Consider the following 25,979-nt stretch of genomic DNA (forward strand, 5'->3'; position numbering starts at 1 on the left):
TCTTACTATTAAAATATTTTTGATTCTTCCATTTTATACCAATAATAATGTAATGATTTTCCAAATTATAAATACTTTATGACCATCATTTAAAATTGCTCCATAATAATCTCAACTTTTTCTATGTTGTTGGATACTTAGATTGTTTCTAATTGCTTACTAGTCTAGATAATACTGGAATGAACTCTTTTTTTATAGGATTTTTTAAATATTTGAAATATTTTTTAGAATACATTTCTAGAAATGCTAAACCAAAGGAAATGAGCATTTTCTGAAATAGTTATACTAATTTATGCTCCTACCAACAACAAAGGAAAGTGCCTATTTCATAGCACCCTCTGTGAATGAGGAACTGTTTTTTGCACCTAGCAGCCTATGAAAATTTTTACTGTAGAAGTGAAAAGTGAGTAAGAGTGTGAATGGAAAGAATAATTTACTGGATTTCTCCACTATAATTGTGGTTATTCACCATCGTGGGATTTAGAATAGAGTGGATTAAGGTATATTGAATTTTTAACTGAATAATGTTACAGAAACAGTATGCAGTAAACAAGACACCCTTCAACAGAGAAAATAGTTTGGGTTGTTATCTTATGTATCTATCTTTGAAAGCAAGACCAGCTTAGTACATTAATATAAAATATAGAGAGACTAAGCTCCAGCTTCTGAAAATATGCATACTTGAAAAAGTACAGCAGTCAACTGAGGCAGAAGTAAAGAGTATGTAGCCTTAAAGAGTAAGATTATTCCCTCTGTGAATGTGGTGTATTAGTTTTGAGATTATGGTAATAGGAATTACACAAGCATGCTGTATGTGACACTATAACTTAAGCCACCTATTGTGTTTAACCTGGAAAAATAAAAATTTTAACCACATGTCTCTCTATTTGTATTTATTTGTGTTGATTCCCTTTGCTCCTTTTTGGTAGCATAGTTGAGGAATCGTATTTTGATGTCAGAAAGGCCTGGAACCTTGGACAAGTTATATGTGTCAGAGCCTCATTTTACTCAGCTTGAAAATAGGAATAATAGTATTTAGGTAATAGAGTTGTGAGAATGAAATGTTCATAAAACTTCCAGCTCATGACAGATATTCAGCCAATGTTTGTTCCTTTTTCTTTCCTTGCTCTAGTAAATTCTCAACTGTCTAGCACCCTTTGGAAAGTTAAACATTCTAGATAACTGTTTGTTTGAAATAGCTGAACAGTTATATTCTGCCTTTTATTTTTAACTGTTTTTCTATAAAATACTTTTTCTCAAATATATTCTATACTTCATTGCTTACTTCTTAAATCAATGTACTATACCATGGGTATTTATATAATAGATGGTATGAGACATAAGGCTAAAGCTTCTCTTTCTCTCTTGAGATTGCTAAAATCTACTGGTTGGCATGCAGCCCAGTTCTGTTTATGGCTAGCTATTCTCTATGGTCTCAAATGTCTGCAACTTGCCACTTCTGTCACAGCTTCTAATTTCTGCTGCCTGCTACTATTTGTTATTTATTGTTTCCAAATAAATAATAAGCCTATAAGGAACACAAATGAATGACAAAATAATATAGAAAGTTTAATGACCCAGATTCTCAAATAAGAAAAGGAAAAGTGTACCCATAATCCTCCCAAATGGTTCTTTACTATAACCTTTAGAATGGCAGGACATTGTGGAAACTCCCTCCCATTTGGCTGCCCTATTCCTTCTTCTAATTACCGTTAGGCTCTGCTGGCCCTCTTACCCATTTCTGCTCTTTATTCCTTGCTTGCTTTTAACCTTTCACTTTCCATATCGCTGCTGCCTCCTGTTGTGTCCCAGATTTCATAGGCAAAGATTGGCCTGTCATTGCTTTCTCAGACCAGCTAGAAGAATTCTTCTATACAGTGAGCCAACTAGTTACAACATGTCTAATATAGTCCTTATCAACATTTTCCCCCTGTACTCTGGGCCCTATTCCTGGTACTAGAAAATGCCAAAAATCAAGAAAATCAACTGTTTAGTTTTCTTGCAAGTAGTTTATTTTTCTTTACTCTTATATAACTTTTACTATATGCAAAGTTTTGTGCTAGATAAAAGGGATGAAAAAAATAAAGTTAAATTATGCCCTGGTCCTTAACTTCAAAGGAGCAGAAAAACAGACATATTCATTAATAATATGGTAAAAGATGAAGGGGGTGATAGGAGAGAGAAAGTTTTAAGTAAGGAATGTTAAGCCTCAAGGTTCTCCTTATTTATAAAAAAAAAAAAGTAGCTGTTTTTGAACCCAATCTCAGAGGAGTGGGTGATAGTTTAGAGTCCTGTAAGAGTCAGAACAAAGAGGAACAGGCCAAATGGAAGGGGAATTTCCATGATACGCTACCATTCTAAAGGTTATGGTAAAGAATCATTCAGAACGATTATGGGTACATTTTCCCTTTTCTTATTTGAGAGTCTGGGTCTTTAAATTTTCTGTATTATTTTGTCATTCATTTATGTTCTGTATAGATTTATTATTTATTTGGAAACAAAAAGGATATGGAAGTGTAGTGTAGGGGGTGCACATTTTTATGCTTTTGTAGTTTGGACTTTAAGCATAGTTGAATTTTTCTATATTTTAACTCTATTATGTTATTTTGTTTATTTTTAATTCAATTGGGTATTTTTATTTTACCCTAATGTATAATCCCTTATAAAGATTTCAAGCATATGACCAGTTTTAATTTATTAGAATAGTTTTTGCTGCAGTTTGTAACAACTTCATATTTATTAAATTTGAACATTTCCTTCAAACAGAAAGGAAAAGCATAAATAATCATGACAAACAACCCTCTTCTGGTGTGGTCATTTGAAATGAAACAACCAAAAAATTTAATCAATTTAAATCTAGAAAAATTAGCTGATATAAGTTGTAAACCAGATGAGTAAAAGCTTTCACTTACTCATTCTTGACATTCAATTCCATTTATTCTTTGTAATATATTTTAAAAGAGAATGTCTGTAAAGACTAGGGTTTTGGTTCCTATGTCCTATTCTGAGGTTACCAAGAGAAAATGTTTGAAGCCATACTCATGCTTTAATGCAAATTCCATTTTAACACACAAAGAGAAATAACAGGTAAATATTTTATAGTTGTATACAAGATGATGTGTTTTACTAAAGCATCATGATTATAATAGTAAGCATATTATATTAGCTGATTTAAAATAATTATTGATAATGATTAAAAACTGAATAGGCTTTATAATAGTGAATCATAATCATTCCAAATAAATATATATTCAGGGATTGAACATTTCTTGAGTGCCCGTTATGTGCTAGGCATACAAAAGATGAATAAGAAGAATAACTTACATTTGGGTCCCTAAATACTACAATTGGATTAAAGTAATTTAAAATAATCATCTTTTCTTTGTTTCACTCAAATACCTATTCTTTAAACATACCAAGGTGCTTAGACATACAAGCAATTCAGAGTTAAAGAAAATTCTTAACATCTTTTTTAAAGACTGTTCCTTTCTCTACTACTCTAGGAAGAGAGAAAAGATAATAGAATTAGAGGACAGCCTGGTTGGCTTCCTGTCTTTCTATTCAACACTTACCAATCAATTCTGTGACTGGAGTCATGGTTCTTATGTTCATGTTCCTGCTATAATTGATTTCTAGATGGACATGCCCTAAATTGAAAGATCAAAAATCTCAATATTTCACATTCAACAGTAGAACACTTCAGCCCACTGCATCCAAACACAAAAGCCCCAAATTAGACATGGTGATCTGAGGAACATAGCAAACAAGAAAGGAATTGCGAATTGGTAGGTAAGCCTATCATGCTTGTAAAGAGCTGTTTATAAGTAACCATGATTTTAATGGGTTTGATGAGTTTTTCTTGGGGACAGCTAAGTAAATTAAATCACTGAATAATTAGATTGTAAGCACATAGATGATTTTCAAATTGAGAGAGTACAAATAACTTTTTATTCTTTATTTTTCTTATTACAAAAGTAATATCAATATATGCTAGATATTTTTACAAAATATAAATTAATATAAAGAAAAAACTATAAGTCATCCATAATCTTATCCTCATAATAATCCCTGTTATCATTCTGATGCTTTTCTTATCCTTTTTCTGTGGATAGGTATGCATTTTAAAAACAAAAATGGAGCTGGGCATGATGGCTTATGCTTTGTAGTCCCAATTACTCAGGAGGCTGAGGTGGGAGGACTAATTGAGCTCGAGGAGCTTGGGCAACATAACAGTACCCTATCTGTTAAAAATAATTAATTTATTTATTAATTTTTAAAAAACAAAAATGGGATCATACTGTACACAGTTTTATAACCTTTATTTATCAGGAATATCTTCTCATATCCATAAATATTCTTATGTAACATAATTTCTGATGGCTACCTAGTATAATATATTAATCATATACCTACAGTATGATATACTTGTAGCCATCCCACTGTTTAGATATATAGGTTGTTTCTATTTTGTGATATATAAGCTAGATTGTAAACTCCATGAAGGCAAAGACTGTAACTTGGCTTATCACTGGAATGTAGCAGGCTTTCAGAAAGCATGTGTTTAAGTGAATTCTAGTACTCTCGTATACCCCTATCCATGCAGCTAAACATGGCTGGAGACGTACACGACCATGCTCACTTCAAGTTTACAACTCCCAATCTCACGTGGGCCCTCAGTGCTGCCCAGCAGTCACGCTATGTTTCCCTACTCTGTTAGCTCTCCTGCTCTGCTAGATGACTCTTTCATATGGTCTCTTCTCAAAATTCAAACATCTCCTTCCTCATGCGCATTCTTTGCTGATGACTTTCCTTCCCATTTAACTGAGGAAACAGGAAACATTAAAAAACAGTATTTATACAAGTTCTCACTACTATATCTACCTACCTACCTGTATCTGTGTTTTTACGGTTCACGTTCCCTCCTATTAGTATGTATAAACTATCTGTGCTCCTAGCTAAGGCCAGACCCTCTGCTTGTGTGCTATATTCTGTCCTACTAAAGGATCTTACTTTTCACTTTGCCTTCTGCTGGCACTTTGGCCCAAGTCCCCATCATTTTTTACCTGGATTGTTGAAACAGCTTCCTATCTGGTCCTCTTGCTTCCCTTCCATCTGTTTTCAACCTAACAGCCAGAGTGATCTTCTCAACCCCTAAGTGAAGTCAAGCTCTACTCCTCTGTTCAGAACCCTCTGAACAGAGGCCTCCCATTGAATTAAAAATAAAAGCCAAAATCCTTATAGTGGCTCACAAGGCCCTATGCCATCTGGCCCTCTCTTACCTCCCTCACCTAATCTCCTATTACTGATCTGACTTGGTTTCATTGTTGCAGTCACATGCTGGCCTCCTTTCAGTTCCTCAGACATGCTGGGCACATAACATCAGTTTCTTTGCACTTGCTCATCTTACTCTGTCTATTACTTTTCCCCCAGATATTCGTCCAACTTATTCCCTTACCATCTTCAGTTTTTCTCCCCCGGTAATCTCAGTAAAGCCTACCCTCACTACTTTATTTTAAGTTGATACCCATTCTACCCTACCTTCCAGTGTTCCCTATTCGTCCTTCCTGCTTTATTTTTCTCTGTAGCACTTATCATCATCTAACATACTATATATTTTACTTTATTTGCTATATTCCCTGCCCCCCACTGTTAGTGCAGAGACTTTTGTCGTGTTTTGTTTACTACATTTAAAACAGTGCCTAGCACATAGTAGATACTCAGTGAACATTTTTTGAATGAATAAATGTAAGCAGTAAGCATCCTTACAGGTATAAATTTGTATAAATCCATGATTCATTTATTTATTCACTCAGTAAAATTTTTTGCGTTCATGGGGTCCATGAGGTCAGAACTGTTTCATAATAATTCTAAGACATTATTTGCCTTTTTTCATACTTACTCATGAGCATGTTGCAGCATATCCCAAAGCCCATATCACATGCGATACCACAACAGATTTAATGCACAACTAGGTATGAATATCCAATTACTTTTCTATTTAGCCAGACATTAAAGAAATTTACAGAAATGTAAAACAAGGCCATACTTCTCACTTTTTTTTTCCTCTTGGAAAATGTACTTATTTTCATTTTGAAAATGATGTTGCTTATAGAAACATGTAATGGTTTTTAAATTTTTTGGCTTTAATTTCTAATATGGTAAATATTGATAGATTTAAACCACATAAACCAAAGCTGTTGAGATGCTCAGTAATTTTGAAGAGTTACTATAAAGGGGCCCTAAGACCAAAAAGTTTAAAAACAGCTGTCCTAGGCCATGATAAGCATTTTGAACTTTATTCTAAGAGCAATGGGAAGCCATTGAAGGGTTTTAAAGCAAGGTAGTGACGTGACCTGGCTTAACTTTTGAAAAGTTCACTCTAACTGCTATCTGAAGAATAGATTGGAGTGGGTCAGCAGCAGGAAGGGGGAGAGGAACAAATATGAAGTTACTGCATTGATCCAGGTAGGAAATGATGGAGGTTTGTACTGATGTGGGATATTATTTCCTAGGACTCCTGTAACAAAGTGCCACTAACTAAGTGGCTTAAAACCACAGAAACTTATTGTTGGTGGGGCCATTCTCCCTCTGAAACCTGTAAGGGGGAATCCTTCTTTGCCTCTTCTAGCTTCTGGCATTTGCTAGCAATTCTTGGCATTCCTTGGTTTGTGGATGCATTGCTCCAAATCTATTTTCAAATAAGGTCCCATTCTGAGGTACTGGAAGTTAGAACTTTAACATATCTTTTTGAGGGATGCAATTCAACTCATAACACGTGATAACAATAAGGATAAAGAGAAATGGGTATTTAAACATATATTTTGGAAGATACCCCCAGTAGGAGTTGCTTATGGATTAGACATAGAGGATGAGGAAAAGAGAATTCAAGGCTGGAGCTCACACTCTGCCTTGAGCAGCTAGGTAAACAGTAGAGCCAAATCTATTAACATGGAGACTTGAGAATGGGACCATTTTTCTTCGGGAATAAATTTCCAGATGTGGAATTGTGAGGCCCCTATTTCCTTAAGTATCCTCATGCTTCTATCTTTTCAGATATGCTATGGCCTTATTAGTATTGTTTCAGTATCATTCTACCAGATCCCCCTGATTTAAATAATCAGTGTACACACTTGAAGCTCTGATTCAGGGGGTGGGGGCAAGGGGAATATACATAACCTAAACTTTTGTACCCCCATAATATGCTGAAATAAAAATAAAGAAAAAAATGTTTCAAGCACAAAAAAAAAATAATAATTATAATCAGCATAGTAAAATAATATAGCACAATTCACTTAGGTATAGAAACCAAAAAAGAAAAAAGGAACATGTGGTGTGGGAGAAATTTATTTATTTATTTGTTTATTTTTAAAATTTTTTTGGTGGGGGGACAGTTCGCACTCTGTTACCCAGGCTGGAGTCCAGTGGCACAATCATAGCTCACTGTAACTCTAAACTCCCGGGCTCAAGTGATCCTCCTACTTCAGCCTCTGGAGTTGCTGGAACTATAGGCACACGCCACCATGCCTGGCTAATTTTTTTTATTTTTTGTAGAGATGGGATCTCACTATGTTGCTCAGGCTGGTCTTGAACTCCTAGCCTCAAGTGGTCCTCCACCCTTGGCCTCCCAAAAAGCTGGGATTATAGGCACGAGCAGCCAAAATTCTTAAAGTGAGACAGACAGAAAGAGTTGGCAAAATCCTATGATATCCCAAAAATATTTACTTCTAAATGGAAATTTTATGTAAGTTTAATAACATACTATAAAATTGATTACATTTTCCCCTGCTGAAAGAAAATCTGACCTTAGGTAAAAATGTTTTAAGTTCCCTGGTAACATCATGAAGTTAAGGATGTCAATTATATTACTAAGTAACATTATTTACAATGATAAAATGACCACTTGATTGGTAAATTAATCTGGACTGGAAGGAACTGCAGAAGAATGATAAATACCTGATGGGGACACTGCACTTGGGAATGTCCTGAGTTTCATGTAATTGATATATCCCTTGTGTGACCCTAGAAGCTACAGTTACGAGAAATAATAGCACCAGTAAAACAGCAGGGCTTCTAAGCCAAGGAAGACCATACATTTGCTGATGCAGGTCTCACACCTGAGCTGTATCTCCCAAAGAGAAGATAGCAATGGACCTTTCATGTTTTCCTGTCATGGAAGGTGCACTGTCTATACACACACTCACTAAATTTACCAAATTCAGTCCAACTTCACAACTGAAGCCCTATGGGGAGGACAAAGGCACACAGTGGGTGGAAAAGCAATATGGCGCCTGCCATCTCGGCTCAGCTTTGTGGTGATGGGAAGCACCTCAAGGGGGCTGACAGCCTGGTGCTTTGTCCTCAAGAAGCTTCCAGTTCACTAGTGGTGGCAGCTTTGGGGCTCATGAGGGTAGAAAGCCTCTCCTGCAACTCGGGAGCCTGATGACTGCCAGAGATGTAAGGGAGGAAGAAACAAACCACTCTACCTACCCTTCTCACTAGACTCCAAGCCTCTCAGGGCTGCCCTCTGCTAATGTCTTGCTCCTCCTTGTTCTGCTCCTCAACTTCTTCCCATGGAATCTCTTGTAGGTTCTGGCACTTTTCCCTCAGAATTAGACCCAATCTATGACTGTTTGTTCATTTGTTTTTTGGTTTTCATCTAAAACTTTTCCTTCTTTCTGAGATGATCTGGCAGCTGGTGTCCCTGGTCAGCCATCTCCCATCCCTTCCAGAGGCACTCTTTCTCTACTTCTTAAGTGTTCAAAAATCCCCAGGCTTAAGAACTGAGTTAGGGGATCTCAAGCTGATAATATCTCTGGGGTGCTTGGCAGAAACAGAGCAAAACCATTGTGTGTCTCTCAATCCAGAGAGCACAGTACAGAATTTTTCACAGAAAAACCCAACTTAAAGTGAACTGATAGTCCAAAATTAAAAAGTACACAGGAAGCAATCTATAGTAAGTATATGTCAGCCAGCACAACAAACATCCCCTTCCTAAACTCAGATAGAAGAAATATAGGGACTATAAAATAAGTCTATTTCAAATGCTCACATATATCAAAGAGGGATATTAAAACATGAGAAAAGAGCAAGACATTACCTTTAAAATGTTGGGGGATGGTTTGCCAGTGGAGTAAAGAGCGCTTACTGCTGTGGGAATCCAGATAGGTATTCTTATTGGGAATTGGCAGTCACAAAATTGGGAAGGGAAGGAATTGGCAAAGAGATGAGCAAGGCTTTGTTCACAAAATGTCTCGCATTCTGTGTTAGGAGTCTTGTTTGTAGGTGACAAAAAGATCATGTTTGTCTAAGGAGTATTTTGTTGTTGTTGGCTTGCCTAACAAAGAAGGCAAGTATGTAGTTGAAATGACAAAAATCTGAGGCCCTATTTCTCTCTCCATCTGTGACCACTACTTTTTTCTTTTTGAGTACTTTATTCTCTCCTGTTGCAGACCGATTCTCTTCAGGAAGTGGAGAACATTGCCATTTGCCGCTTTTGGCTCATAACTCTTTTCTTTTTCTCTCTTTTATATTTTGGTAAAATATACATGAAATTTGCCATTTTAACCATTTTTAAATGTACAATTCAATGGCATCAAATATATTTACATTTCTGAGCAATCATCCCCATCATCCATCTCCAGAAGTTTTTTACCATCCCAAACTGGAACTTTGTACCCATAGCTAACTGCCTATGCTTCCCCTCCCCCAGCCCCTGGTACCCACTATTCTAATGGATCTGACTACTCTTGTTATCTCATGTAAGTGGAATCTTGCAGTCTTTGTCCTTTTGTGTGTCTGGCTTATTTCACTACACCTTACTTTTTTGATCAGAGAGGAAAGAACCTTCTCTGTGCACACGCTGCCGTCCCTTAGCTCCATTTTGAAAAATTCTGAGGGAAAACTTTAATTGGCATGGCTTGAGTAACATACTTCCAGACAAGGAAGATGATGGGTGTATGATTTGCTCAGTTGGGTTACATGGCCATCTTAGTGTCTTCCGCAATTTTCTGTGTAAACATGCTTTCTCATAGAGTCCTTCTCTGTCCTCTCCTTCTGAAATAGCACCCCACATCACTCTAGTCTCTTGCTCTGCCTTATTTTTTTCTAAAATACTCATCACTGTCTATTATTAAATATATTTATTTGCTTATTGCTTCCCCAACCACTAGAATATAAGATTTATAACACCAGGGACTTTCTCTGTTTTGTTCATCTCTGTGTTTCTAGTGCGTAGAAGAGTGACTGGGACATAATAGGAACTCAGTAACTACTTTTAATTAATTAATCAGAAATTGGGCTGGAGTATTCATTGGTAAAAGTGATTAAAAGAAATTAATTATTCTTTCTTCTGCCTCCCTAGTGAAGATAAAGAATTAGAAATCAAAAGGAACTGAACTTGGAGTATATATGAACACAGTGATTAAACATGAAAGTTATGTACAAATACCAAGAGAATTATACTTCCTAAAGATGGAGAATTATGGAAAATGTAACCTTACATGATGGATGCATAAGTAGAGTCCCGAAATTGCAGTAGATTAAGGCCTTTCTGAAGTTGCTTTTTATTGCTGGACATTCACATTTAAACTATAAATATGAGTATATAAATGTGTCAGGTGTGTTCATGTTATATGTATATACACATACATACCTATTAACATTGGAAGCTGGCAAAGCAGATGTGAGTCTTAAGCCACAATGGTTAGTACTGTTCTTTCTAACTGGTCCTTAACTATAGCCAAGCAAGACAAAATATTCTGGAGCACAACTTCACATTGTCATGCTGCTCTGCATGAGAATCACTCAGATCTTGTTCACTATAGCTGCCTCAGCTCTCTTCCCCTGTCTGCCCTTAATTTCAAGGGAAGAACAAGTCAAAGAATAGCAAGGTAGGGGCTGTATCTAAAAAGACAAGAAAAATGTGAGCAAAAATAATCTCTTGTGCTTCTTGACTTTTTGGTGCTTTCTTTCTTTTACTTTCCTTAGAGTTTATTAGCCTTTTGATGCTTTTTGGCCATGCTGTTGCACCTCAGCCAAATGTAGCCCTGTCCCCCAAATGACTTCTTTCTTATCTCCTCTCACCCATTCCAACACGCCTCACCTCCAAGTCCAATCAGAACTTTTATACCCTAGTAGGAAAACAAACTACACTGCCTCAAGGTCATCTCCCTGCCATGAATTTTTCTTACTACCTATCTGAACCAGAAAATAAGTTTCCTGTGGCAATTTCTTGCTTTTCTTCCTAGACGATTAAATAGGGAGACCCATGACCAAAAAGTTCTGGAGCCAACCCCCCACCCCTAAATTCAACTTTTAGGAAGTAGGAAAGGCAGATTTGGGGGTGTACCCAAGAATAGTTTGGTTTATCATAATATCACTCTCTCCAAGTTATTCATATTAATAGTTTGGCATTTATTCTCAATTACCAGGGGCATAATGTCATGCATATTACAAAGTGCTTATCAAATTAATTACTAAGTTCTACTTTTCACCTGTGTCCTTTTTCTGATTATTTGTTACTCACGTAATATGATCAGCTGCTCTCAATTTAAGAGGTAGCATTGCTAAAAAAGTACTCAACTCTGCTATAATTAGTATATGTAGTTACAATATCTTGGGTTTTAAAAGAAAAAAATTAACTGAAATGTTGGAGTTTCCTGAGTAAATCTATGAGAAGCCTTGGCTTTCTTAGCAACTTCAGGGAATCACATTTCTTTGATATTTGATCTGGTTAGGAAACCTAATGTTGTTAGCCTGGAATTTGTGAGTCTTTGAAAGAGGATTAAAAAGCTACCCACTCTTTCTATAAATCACAGACTTGCTAGATAGATTTGGGGACAAGCTTAGGAAAACACCATTCTAATACTGACCAAAACAAATGATACAGTGTCAACTTTTCTGCTGCTGAGTAACCAAACTGCCACGTTTTAAGGGATTCCCTTTGGTTTATTATCTGCAGATACCTGGTTATCCTCTACTGCAGCTGCTACAATGTACAAGTCATTCTTCCATCCTTCAAGATGGTTGGTCAAAAGTTACCGTGAGGCTCAAAGAACTGATTTCTTCTTTTCTTGTGTCTGATAAACCTATAGAACTTTGGTATATCAGATATATTTGCTATTGTTTATGACTTTCATACTTTTGCAATTACTTAGACTTCTAAAATGTATTGTTTTTTTCTTTTATAGGACAATGAAGGTCAAACAGCTCTACATTATGGTAAGATGTTTCTAAATTATTAAATATAATGTTTGAGCATTTTGTCTGTTAGCTTATCTCAACTTTGTCCATCCCTATATAGTGCTTAGAAAAGTACCTGGCAGCTAGCAGAGACACAATAACTTTTTGTTTACAAAATAAGATTAATAACCTAGAAAGTTAGAGATATATTAAAATTCTTATGGTCACATTCATAGTAAATTAAAGATTTCTATTCTGCCAACAGAAATGGAACCTCCTCCAACCCCCCTTTGAAAATTCATTATTTCATTCTTGGTACTGTCAGTGACAAGTGAGAGGCTAACCATTGTCACTGTAGAATCTAACGTCTCTCCTACAAAAAATACTTTCTTGACATAATTGAAGTAAAGGAAATAAACTTGATTTTTAAACTCATTTCCCCTACAAACTTATTAGCTTAGTTAAGTAATCTGTAAAATGAGAAAAAATAATTCACAAAATGGAAATAATAATATGGCTCTTAGAGAACTACTTGGTAAATTCAGTGAGAGAAAAGATATTAAAGTATTTTGTAAACTGTAAAGTGCTAGTAAATAAAATATTCTGTTTGGGTGTGAATGTGGTTGAATAAAAGACAGCCATTGATATTTAAACCAGATTATGGATCAACCACATTCAGACCTTTTGGGAGGGAATACATTAGGCTGTTTTGTTGGCAGGCCTAGACCGCCATTGAGTAACAAATGGCTCAGGTGCCCCTAGACAATTTTCCACTGCTTGGCATTTTCTTAGATACCAGGAACCTTGCTGGGTTATCTAGGAGTCTAAACTACTGGACTAGATACTATGCTATCTATATATATTAGCCTAATAGTGAAGATTGAAATGCCTGTCACCAAATGCCTGCCCCAACTCACTTATGAGTTTAGCTAGTATGACCTGGGTACCAAAACCAGCAGGAAAAAGGAAATTATGAGTCAATCTCACTTTTGAACATAGATGCAAAAATCCTAAATAAAATATAAGCAAACAAAATCTGTCAATATTTTTAAAAGAAAGGTATGTTATGACCAAGTTGGATTTACCCTGGGAATTCAAGGATGATTTAACGTTAAAAAATTTATTAATGTTATTTTCCACATTAGCAAATTAGGTGAAAAACCATGATTGACTCAAATGCAGAAAAAGCATTTGAGAACATTCAACATTCATTTTAAGAAGCCGTATAGAAAAGTGTTTAAGATTTTGTGCTCTTAAGCCAGACTTTTGATTCTAGAATTCTAATTCTACTACTAGCCTTGGACAAATTATTTAATGCATTGTATCTCAGTTTACTCATGATAAAGTAGGAATAATACCCTCAGAGATTTGTTATGAGAATATAATGAGTTAATCCTTGTAAAGTGCTTAGAACAATGTCAGACACCTAGTATGTACTCAATAAATATTACATAATTTTTTTTATGATAAAAGCTCTTAAACTAGGAATGGAAGGAAACTTCTATGGTCTGATTAAATTGTATGTTGAAAACCCAGAGCAGACATTATTATTAAAGATGGAATATTTGAAGCATTTCTTTAAAAATCAGAAACAAGAAAAGGATGTGTACCATAATATTTCTCTTTAATATTGTATTGGAATTCTAGACTACACAAAATAAAAAAACAAAAGAAATAAAAGATGCATGAGATGGATAAAAAGAAGCAAAACCATCATCATTCTCAAACAATATAATTAGCTACATAGAAATCCAAGAGGCTCTACAGTCACATTGTTAAATCTAATAATGCAATTTAACAAGGATGCTGAATACATCAGTTTTTAAAATTTCATTCTAAACAGTATAAAAAGATGAAAAATTTAAAAATGTTTTAAAATATTATTTACAATAGCAACTAAATCCTAGGACTCAACCTGACAAAATATATGTAAAATTTTCATAGAAAAAAATTATTATTTTTTAAAAGACATTTATTAAAGATAGTCCATGTTCCTAAATGGGAAGACTCAATACCATAAGGATCATTTCTTCACAAGCCAAACTACAATTCAGACAATTTTTATAAGAATCCCAGCAGGTATTTTGTGGAATTTAACAAGCTTGTCCTAAAATTCATATGGAAGAAAAAAGAGCCAAGAATACCTAAGGCAATTTGAAGAAAAACAAGAGAGACTTATTCTTCCAAATATTAAGATGTTATTTTAAAGCTATAATAATGAAGGCAGAAGGTTTAAATGTCTGTATTTTTGTTTTGTTAGAGACAGGGTATTCCTCTGTTGCCCAGGCTGGAGTGCAGTGGGATGATCAGATCTCACTGTAGCCTCAAACTTCTGGGCTCAAGCAATCCTCTTGCCTCAGCCTCCCAGGTTGCTGGGACTACAGGTGCATGCCACCATGCCTGGCTAATTTTTTAAAAATTTTTATTGAGATGGGGGTCTCACTATATTGCCTAGGCTGGTCTCAAACTCCTGGTCTCAAGGAATCTTCCTGCCTGGGGCTCCCAAAGTGCTGGGATCACAGGCATGAGCCACTGCACTCAGCCCAAATGTCTGTATTTTTAAAAATATTTTTCACCAGTTTCACAGAGGAGCAGGTCAGGGTAGCTTCTTACACTGTCATGTTGGAAATCAATAAGCTAACCTTATGCCTTAAGACTCTGGAAAAAGAATAAGAAACTAAGCCTAAAGAAAACATAAAAAAGGAAATAATAAAGATTAGAATAGAAATAAATGGAATCAAGAATAGAAAAACAATAGAGAAAATGAAAAAAATTAAAAATTGATTCCTTTCCATCTAGTCAACCCACAGAATTGTGAAAAATAATACATTATCGTATTTAAGCCAACAGGTTTTGGGTAGTTTGTTGTGCAAAAAATAACTAAAACAGCTTACCTCACACACATAAATCAATTTCAGGTAGATCAAAGGTATAAATAGGGAAAAGCAAAATTTTAAACTTTTAGAAGAATACAGATGCTTCTCAACTTATGATGAGGTTACACCCTGATCAACAAACCATAAGCCAAAGATATCATAAGTCAAAAATGCATTTAGTACCCCAATAAATCCATTGCAGGCTCACAAACGTAAGTCAAACCATTGTAAGTCAGGGGCCATCTGTATATTAAGAAATGGTTTCTTAACAAAACACAAAAAAATATAAACCATAATTTAAATTACAATAATTTGACCATATTAAAAATTTAAACTTCTGTAGAATTAAAGATAGTATAAGCAAAGTAAAAATACAAGCTACAGACTGGGAGAAGATATTTAAAATGCAAGTACAGGCTTAGTATTTAGAATACATAAAGAACATTTACCCATTCGATAGCAAAGACAATCCCATAGAAAAATAGATCCCCCCCAAAATGGATAGTAAATTCACAAACGGGAAGAGCCAGATAGCCAACAAAAAAGAAAAGATGCTCAACCTCACTAATAAGTATCAAGAATGATTAATAGTCTAAGATCGTACCCTACTTACCAGTTAACAAGTTAGCCTGAAACAGTTTCATGGTTGCTGGCAAAAGACACAAAACTTCTGGATCAGAAACAAAACTTCTGAATCAGATTATCCATGGTACAGCAAGCGACATGAGCTTCATGTTTTTGTCATTTCCCCTTGCCTCCAGAGTCCCACAGGAGCAATGCAGAGAGGTCCAGGTAGATACTGCACACATAGTGTATCATAGTTTAGGAATCCTAATCTTAGGGAACTCCAGTCTTTTATAATTGGCTGTAAGCAAACCTGCTCAACCTTTGCCCAGGAGGATATATTATATTTATTATTCTGGACAGTAAACAAACCTGCTCTGGAAGAAATACTCTCTCTGTTGTCAAGGTTGTTCAATATACAAACATCCTTGAAAAGATAGTCTAAAATGAAAGCTGTCAGTACCTCTGTATGTAAGATAGGCAGAAATGCAAGAGACCCTTCCAGAATTGTCTCCCAACAATAATCAGGGAATGCAAATTAAAACATTTAGATACAATTTCACACTGATCAGATTGACAACATGTAAACATTTAGAAATATTAGTATTAGGATGTGTAGAGCAACAGAAACTCTCATACATTGCTGATGAGTGTCAACTTTTACAACCACTTTACCACTTTGACATCCATTTGGCAAGATCTAGTAAAGCTGAAGGTACACATATTCTACAACCCAGTATTCCACTTCTAGATATATATACCCCAGAAAAACTCCTGAACATATATATAATGAAACATGATTAAGAACATTTATTGCAGCGATTTGTAATCGCCCAAAATTTGTCTTTTAGCCTCTATATTCCTCTGTATACCATGCTTGTAATATTTGTTAATTAAAATTACACACATATACATGTGTGCATACACACACTACATACATATATACATATTTTATGTTATCAAATACCTTTAATTTTCATTTCTATTTTTTTTTTTCATAACTGCCACTTCAGGGAAGAATCAAATACCTTTAAAAGAACCATTAGAAATGTGCATATACAATACAGTATACAGGTAATCTGTAGGCTCCTGTCTATAAACAGCCCTCTATATAGTAGTTATTGTTTTCCCCATTTTATAAATGAGGAAATCAAAACTCAAAGAGCTTAATAAAGCTCTTTGCCTAAGAGAACCAGAAATTCAAGTCCATGCCTCTAAGTTTACTAGGAAAGGCAAGAAGAATGAATGTTTTCCCAGGCCTTCTTCTACAGCATTCATATCACTTATTCTTCAAACATGTTTTTGATGTTTCTGTTATGACTCCTCTAATATTACTAAGACCTGTCTGTTCTAAACCCTAATTTTTTCAACCCAGAAAAACCTTTTCTCAGCTACCCCACAGCTGTTATGGCAATATGGAATAATCAGGTGTGAGGCAAACAACCACAGAGAGTCAGGAAAGAGGAAGAATAAGCTTTTCACGGTGGTTGTAAGGACTTCACAAAATTCAGGGCTACCCCTTTTTCCTGAAAAGGCCAGCTTGCTTGCTTGCCTTTTTTTTTTTTTTTTTTTGAGACAGAGTCTTGCTCTGTTGCCCGGGCTAGAGTGCCGTGGCGTTAGCCTAGCTTACAGCAACCTCGAACTCCTAAGCTCAAACAATCCACCTGCCTCAGCCTCCCAGAGTGCTAGGATTACAGGCCGAGGCCAGCTTTCTTTTACTCTAAAATATTTGGCGTAAGGTCCAGAGTTCCCTGCTCTGCTTACAAAGACAACCCCTGCCAGCGTATCCACATGCTCTGCTGAATCAGCTGTTTCCATCCCCTCATTCTTTCTTTCATCTCTCATTGAGATGTTTTCATTGCCTTCTCAGGAGCATGGGCTGTGTCTTCCTTTTATTTCTCCCTTCCAGAAACTGTAGCAACAACTAAACCAGACTGAATGTGCCCTTGAGAATTTAGATGAGTCACTCTGTCATCCCGTTACCCATTAGGGATGAATGCCTTTATGGATGTGGGAATGTGACCATTTAAGTTTGATATATTTAAAATGCATTTATAGACATATATATCCCTATATATATGCAAATATATATATATGTATATATATCCCTATAGGGTAGGGATTTTCAAAAGGCCTTTCTGGCTGGCTTCAAAAACCCTATTTTCTTTATGTACCAATACAGAAAATCTCTGAGATATATTGTTGAAAGAAAAGATTAAAATGTAGAACCACTGTAGTGTGCTCTCTATACATGTTTGCTGGTAGTAAATGCATAAGATATCTCCAGAAAGATACATAAAAAGCTAATAATGTTGGTTTCCTAGGGGAAGAGGAGCTGGGGGCCTAGAATACAAGAATAAGATAAAAACTTTTTGGTAAACCCTGTTATAACTTCTGTATTTGGAAACATATGCATATATTGCCTGTTCAAAATTAATTTCAAATCTGGATATCATAAGCTCCATTAGTACTATGAATATGATTTTTCTTCTTAATTATATTTCATTCATTCAACAAATATTTATTAAGTACCTACTATTTGCTGGATAAAATATACCATTCTTTTTAAGATAAGAGATGTCCTCAGATTCCTTCACTTCCCACTCAACAAAGAAGGACCCAATAACCATAGAAGTGTGTGAGCAAACATTCTATCTGGGAAAACTCTGGGCTTGGGTTTTGGTGCCAACACTGCCTGGAAATGGGCCTCTTAAACCAGAAGTGATAAGGACTCGATACTGAGATCCTGCACAGGAGCCAGGACCTTCAAAAGGCTATACCCTCAATTCTAAAAAACAACAACAAAAAGATTAGATTAGAAAAACTTGGCCCTCCATTATAAGGAAGACAAAGAAGCTTATCTGCCTAAGACCAGTATCTGAATGGGAACAAAAGCCCCATCTCACACAAGTGTAGGGTTCAAATTTATACTCTGATTATTTCAGGAATCTTGAAGTCACAAAATCAATATGATAAATATACTCGGGCTGGTTTACCACCTGAGGGACCTGGCAGAAGTCAGTGCTAAACCTTTCTTCAGTGATATATCTTGAACCTAGATAGCAGAGAATTCCTTCAGAGTGAAGCTCTACTGAGAATAATCTCACAATCCAAAATTACAAAATACACTTGAGTGAATGTCAGCAGACATAGTAAACCACAGTATTGGACTTTGAGGAACTTGAGTAAAACTAATAGATAAAATTGATCAGAAAAAAAATCTGTATTAAATCAAGGAATCAAAAACACAAGAACAAGGTGTACCCCCAAAAAGAACAGGCATCTTTGAAAGAGAACCAAATAGAACTTCAATAAGTGAGAAAATAGACATTTTACAATGGATAGGTTAAGGTGCAGAATTAGCACAAGTAAAGAAAAAATTGGCAAACTGAAAGATAGTTCTAAAGAAATTACCAAAAAGGCAGCGCAGAAAGATAAAGAAATGGGAAATGTAAAAGAGACATTAAAAATAGAATGAGAAAGTTCAACATTTTTAAATAGGAGTTCCAGAAGGAAAGATTAGGGGAGAATCAATATTTGAAGATATATTTACTGATAAGATATATTTACTGATAATCTCCAGAATTGATTAAACATTGGAATCTTCAGATTCAAGAATTATGAGATCTGATTAGGAATAATCTGAGGTATTCATATAATTGAATACTATACAATAATGAGAATGAACTACAACTACATATAACCACTTGGATGAATCTCACACATACTGTTGAGCTCAAGATGCCAGGCACAAAAGAGTATATACAGTATGCTTCCCATTTATATAAAGGTCAAACACAAGAGAAACTTATCTCTACCATTAGCAGACAAGATAATGATTACCTTGGAAATAGGCAGATAACAACTAGAAGGGGTTAACAGGGCAGAGGTGCTTCTGAGATTCTAATAATAATCTGATTCTTGAGCTATGTGTTAGTTACATGGATAGGTTTATCTTAAGAAATTTTTTTTTTTTTTTTTTTTTTTTTGACACAGAGTCTCGCTCTATTGCCTGGGATAGAGTGCAGTGGCTTGATCATAGCTCACTGCAACCTCTAACTCTTGGGTTCAAGTGATCCTCCTGGCTTAACCTCCTGAGTAGCTAGGACTACAAGCATACACCACCACACCAACTGATTTTTTTATTTTTGTAGAGACAGGGTCTTGCAATGTTGCCCAGGTTGATCTCAAGCTATCCTCCCACCTTGACCTCCCAAAGTGCTAGGATTATAGGCATTAGACACTGTGCCCAACGTCATCTTAAGAAAATTTATATACAGTTGACCCTTAGAACAACACGAGTGAACTGCATAGATCCACCTATATGCAGATTTTTTCCATAAATATTAGAAACTTTTTTTGGAGATTTGTGACAGTTTGAAAAAACAGACACACAACTGTTTAGCCTAGAAATATCAAAAAAATTAAGAAAAAGGTATATCATGAAAGCATAAAAATATGTGTAAATACTAGTCTATTTACTCATTTACTAACAAGCTATACACAAATCGGTTATAAAAAGTTAAATTTTATCAAAACTCACACAGACTGTACATGATGCCATTTATAAGTAAGAGAAATGTAAACATAAAGATGCAGTATTAAATCAGAACTGCATAAAATTAACTATAGTATAATACATCCTATAATCATTTCATAGTCACCTCCTGTTATTGCAGTGAGCTCAAGTGTTGAGAGTATCTGCCTAAAATACCATATGATGCTAATCATCTCTGTGTGAACAGCTCCTCTTTCTGGTAAATTGAGTACTGCAGTAAAAAGTGATCTCTTGCGGTTCTCTTATATTTTTCATCGTGTTTAGTGCAATACCATAAACCTTGAATAACACCATGGGACCCATATGAAGTGCCACTAGTGATGCTGGAAGTGCTCCCAGGAAGCAGAGAAAAGTCATGATATTACAAGAAAAAGTTGAGTTGCTTGATATGTACCGTAGATTGAGGTCTGCAGCTGCAGTTGCCCACCATTTCAGACAGACGATTCATCTTATAAACAGATGAAATAAACTTACAGTATCGATAAATACAACACAGTACCGTAAATGTATTTTCTCTTCCTTATGATTTTCTTAACAACATTTTCTTTTCTCTAGCTTACTTTATTGTAGGAATACACTATAAAATACATATAACATACAAAATATGTGTTAATTAACAGCTTATGTTACCAGTAAGGCTTCAAATCAACCACAGGCTGTTAATAGTTAAGTTTTGGGGGAGTCAAAAGTTATGTGCGGATTTTCTACTTCATGTGGGGTTGGTGCCCCTAATTGCTGCATTGTTCAAGAGCCAACTGTGTATGATTTTGATATTCTTCTGTATGTATTTTTTACTCTAATATAAGGTTTACATACAAAAAAAGCCCAAACCTAGACAGATGTGTGGTGGTAGTGTTACTGACTCTGTTTGTATTAGTAAAATCTCATTTAATCTTTCCAACAACTGTCTGAGCTAGGTGTTGCTTTCTCCCAGATGAAAAACTGATGTCCAAAGAATAAATTAAGAAAAGAAAAAGAAGAACTGAAGTCCAGAGAGGTGACGCAACCTTGACAGGGCAATTCAGTTGTAGGCAGCAGAGCCAAGACACTTGTGCAGGTCTTCTGATTGCATATCTGGTCTTCTTTTTATAACTTTACAAATAATTATATTCCTGGCAGCCTTTTAAAGCAGATATTATTCTATGGAAAATAATCTTTTATAGAAATAAAATTAAGGAAAATCCTTTATTATTGGTAAGTCAGGTCTAATTTTCAAGACTATACGTGTGAGTAAACACCTATCAATATATCTGTTCATCTATGTGCTTTTATATTCTTATTTCTATTCACTGAGAGTTTAGACATTAATAAAAACTATTCCTGATTCAAGAATCTTGCCAAAAATTCATCTAGTAAAACAACTTTTTCTGTTCCTCAGGTTGTATTAATCATTGTGGAAAGTACAAAACAAATATCATACATGTTATAGCCAATATAATTGAACACTAAAATAATATTGTTAGAAGTTCTGGCATTACAAATATATAAAACTAAAATATTCTGACAGCTCTGGAATATTTTATAAAAATTAATATTTTAAGTTTAATTAATAACCACTTATAGGAGTGATTTGTTTTTAATTTAGATTTTTTTTACTATGTCCCTGGACTTGTGCCAGTTTTTAAGGTGGTCAAAACAGAGTCTTGTATGTAATAATTACCATTTGTTAAGCACCTATTGTATGCCCAAGAATCTGCTGGGCATATTCATTTAGTCACTGATGTTATTTAACCCTTTTTATTTAGTAGGCATTCAGCAGCTATTTGTTGATTTGATTTGATTTTAAGACCCTTAACCTATTCTTGGAACTTTTATAAGACTATAAGTATGGTTAAATCCAGTGAGTGCAGACAGTGTTGGGGGTGTCTTTGGGGTTTAGCTATTACTTTTTATGAGTTATGGTTGGGCTTGACAGCTGTCCTTGTGTTGACAGCTCTTCTGATTATAGCAGTTGTCAAACTCCATCCTTAAGCAGGTTGTAAATCCTGGCTTCTTCCGATTAAAACTGGGTCAGAGCCAATCACAGGTTAACTAGAGGCCAGTATTCTACTACTGTATATCCTTACTAGTTCATTCTAAATGGGCTTTGTGTGGCAGCATACTAAAAACCCTTATTTGCCTATATTTACCTGCGTTTTTTTTTTTTTAACTCTTCAGATATTGGTTCTCCTTTTATTTTGTGATTAAGCATGGTCCTTGCTGAAGAGTATATTGATATAAATGTGGTCTTCCTTATAAATGGCCTGTTAGCCTTCCCCTCCTCTTCCTCCACTGGGAATACTAATATCATTGCATCTGTGTCTCCCAGGGGAAATCAAGGCTTTTCCTTGCACGTGCAGTCATGTGATTTCAGAGTGGGCAGGCTTTGTATCCTCATGAGCCCTCGGTCTTCCACGTAAAGCACCATCTGTTCTATTCCCTCCACACTGTTAGAGGGCAGTGGGAGGAGGCATTAGTGTGAAAATAAATAAAATAAAAAAGAAAGAAATTCATCATCAAAACCCAGAGGATTAATGGAGTCAGAAGGCTCACTGCTCTGAATGAAAATTCATCTTCACCTGTGCCAGTGTCAGGGCTGCCTCTATGGCACTTGACAAATAGAGGTTCCTAGGGTACCATAAATTCAGCAACTGCTCTAATCCCTATAGACTTGCTCAAGCTTTTCCAAGATGGGCTTATGACTGTTTTTGTATTTCCCAACACATTGTGGGCACCAATATATCCCCTCATTAATTTGGTAAAATGTTAGCACCCTTTCCTTCTCATTCCTTTCTCATCTTCTTTGCCTTTGTCTGTTTTGAGAGGATGAGCAGCTTGCACATTCCTAAAAGACGACTCTCTACTCTGTGACTTATGCTTCACTGAAGATGCCAAAGGCAGAGAAATCAATTAACTAATGAATTTTGAGCAAATACTAAGTACTCAGCACTGTGCTAGATGAAGAAGAGAATACAAAAAAGCATATACTCAAGGAGCTCACCATCTAATTGCGGGTACAGAGCTATTTGCTGGGCACCTATATGTAAAAGTAGGCTCTGTGCTAACATCAACACAACTGATGCCTATCAGCAGTACTGCAAGTGCCCGTGTCAGGGTAAGATTCACCTGTGTGGTTTAAAGGGACTCCTGCCCTTTAAAGTTAGTCTCTTCCTTTTTTTCTCTCTACTACAACTTCCTCATTGTTTATGCTCTCTTGTGAGCCTGTCTTTGCATAAACCCCAGGCATTTGTTAATAAAACTCCTTCCATATGGATAGCATATTTCTTGTTCTGAAGTACTGTTTTGCAACCCTTAAGTTCCAAGTTTAAATCTCACATTATAGTTAGACTTGAGCTAAACTTTCATTCACATCTGTCAAGTTAGGGAATTGTCATGAGCCCCAAGGAGCCTTTTCTAAGCTGGTTGGCTGTAGGCTTCTAGATATGGAATTTAAAATTTTAAGCTCCATTCCTGGTACCCATAGATTAGATTATACCTCACTGCTGGAACAGTCATTTCATCGTACGGTATACGTGAAATTAATGCCTCTTTGTCCGAGATGGCCACCTTTCATATCTTTGGCCATAGCACACATCTACTTAGCCCTGATCTTCTTGCTTCAGTGTTGGGTTAGATTTGAGCTAAGTATGCTCTGACAGATCATGATGGTTATTGTCATGTGTTACAGATTTATACACTGGGAAGCTTATTCCTCTGACACTGCTAGACGGTCCCATTTTAAAATGTAACCAAGTGTTTCTCACAGTAAGTTGAAACTGATAGCCACAGTATAAAGGTTAAATGATTATTGTTCAAAATATAAATATCACATAGTTCTATGCAGGATGAGTAGCCTCTTCTCACAGCTACTTGATACTGGGTAATGTGTCTTTAACTTTGTTCTTTAAGAGACTCTTCCGTTTTAATCTAATTTGGTGTTCAGTGGTTCATGATAAAACTCTGAAGAAATTTAAAATTAAAATGTTAATTAAAATTATTTTGGCAGGCAATTTTAAATTCTCAAGGAGATCCTATAATCCTAATCACTTTCTTTTGAATCCTGACCTTAGTACCGTCTAAGTAATGGATCTTCGTTTCCTCGCTGATCTGTGATGCCAGCTTTGTCATAAATCAAGTTTTCATACGTGTGCAGAAGAACAGGTGGCTCTCTGTTCTCACCCTTTGGTCTGTTTGTCCGTCTTGAGGCAATACCATACCATCTTTATAATAAATCTTGATATCTAGGTCCTTCTTACCCCTTCCTATGCCTTGAGCATATCAGTGACACCCGTTGGTGCTATTTATTATTTTTTTTAAAAGGTCTTGTAGAGGGATGATCTGACTACTATGCCAGCTTTATTATTTTTCATTTACAAATTGTAACGTTCAGTTAGTTAGTTACCGTCTCACCCCAGCTTCAAAGAGAAAACAAAATAGTTTCTTTGATATTTATAATATTTTTAATTTGACATAGCCTATACACCTATCATTATTTTGAAATAATAATTGAAGTAAAATAGATACCTAAACAGTATATTTTTTATTCTTTCTTTCCATCCTATCCTTAAAGACTAGAGTCAGAAGTCTTGCAATTTAAAAAATATATATTTTTTTATATTTCTAGGCGACCAAGAAGGTAAATTTTATTTTCCTAAGCTTGAAAATCCAGGCCAGGTACAGTGGCTCACACGTATAATCCTAGCACTTTGGAAGGCCAAGACAAGGAGGATCACTTGAGGCCAGGAGTTTGAGACCAGCCTGAGCAAGAAAGAATGAGACCCTGTCTCTACAAAAAATAGAAAAATTAGCCAGGCATGGTGGCATATGTCTCTAGGCCCAGCTACTCGGAAAGCTAAGGCAGGAGGATCGCTTGAACCCAGGAGTTTGACTGAGTTGCAGTGAGCTATGATGACGTCACTGCACTGTAGCCAGGGCAACAGTGCAAGACCTATCTCAACAAAACAGAAACAAAGAAAAAGAAATCCCGTGTAATGCCACAGTTCTCATTATAAGGCCCAATCATCCTTTTTAGCTGCTGTACCATTGCTCATTGTTCAGTATTCCTTAGTGCTCAGCACTTTCCTTTCCTGCTGAAGTGGAGTAGTTACTCTGTGTCATGGTAAACTTGTTGTCGTATTTGTTGATTTTGCTTTCAGCCGCTGCCTGTGAGTTTTTGGATATCGTGGAGCTGCTGCTGCAGTCTGGCGCTGACCCTACTCTGCGAGACCAGGATGGCTGCCTGCCGGAAGAGGTGACAGGCTGCAAAGCAGTTTCTTTGGTGCTGCAGCGGCACACGGCTGGCAAAGCTTAATCAAACGCCTGGAAAACCACAGTCTGTAATAGCACAGGGCTTCAGTTATGAAAGAAAACTGCAAAAATAATACTCTTTTACCACCCATGTTTGGTATGCATTGGCTAATAAAATCAGTTCTGAGGAACTGGGATTTTGAAGTCTCAGCAATTCATTCTACTTGCATACATTTTGGGGAGTACAGTTTTGGTGATGAACATGTGTACTGTGCATAATATAATCCAATTCTGCTGAGCATGCTCTGAAATTTATCACTGCTTTAGAGGTGGGGAGAGGAGGAGACAGACCATATTTCACAATATTAAACATGGCTGCTCTTTTGAAAAACATGCAAAAGTAAAATGTGACCAACAGCACTATATTGACAATTAGGGAAAGTTTCATGAAATCCTGGTATGGTGGAGATCAGATGAGCTTGTAGCATTGTACAGCTGATCTGAATAGGTAGCTAAAATGTCTATTCTTTTGGCAGATAGAATGGGAAAGACAGGAAAGAAGAGGGGTGTTAAGA

The 25,979-nt window shown here is 35.9% G+C and overlaps 1 protein-coding gene across 1 annotated transcript in view; it reads left to right on the top strand.

Annotated features, from left to right (window-relative positions):
• The window catches only part of ACBD6 (acyl-CoA binding domain containing 6), a 131,585-nt gene extending 105,984 nt beyond the window's left edge, over nucleotides 1–25,601 (top strand). Inside the window, exons 7-8 of the mRNA XM_069459385.1 lie at nucleotides 12,189–12,219; nucleotides 25,314–25,601. Coding sequence (XP_069315486.1) covers nucleotides 12,189–12,219; nucleotides 25,314–25,468 — 186 coding nt within the window. The 3' untranslated portion in view covers nucleotides 25,469–25,601. The remainder of the gene's footprint in view (nucleotides 1–12,188; nucleotides 12,220–25,313) is intronic.
• Nucleotides 25,602–25,979: the final 378 nt, after the last annotated feature.

Source organism: Eulemur rufifrons, chromosome 27 (assembly GCF_041146395.1).
Source record: "Eulemur rufifrons isolate Redbay chromosome 27, OSU_ERuf_1, whole genome shotgun sequence".
Taxonomy (NCBI): Eukaryota; Metazoa; Chordata; class Mammalia; order Primates; family Lemuridae; genus Eulemur; species Eulemur rufifrons.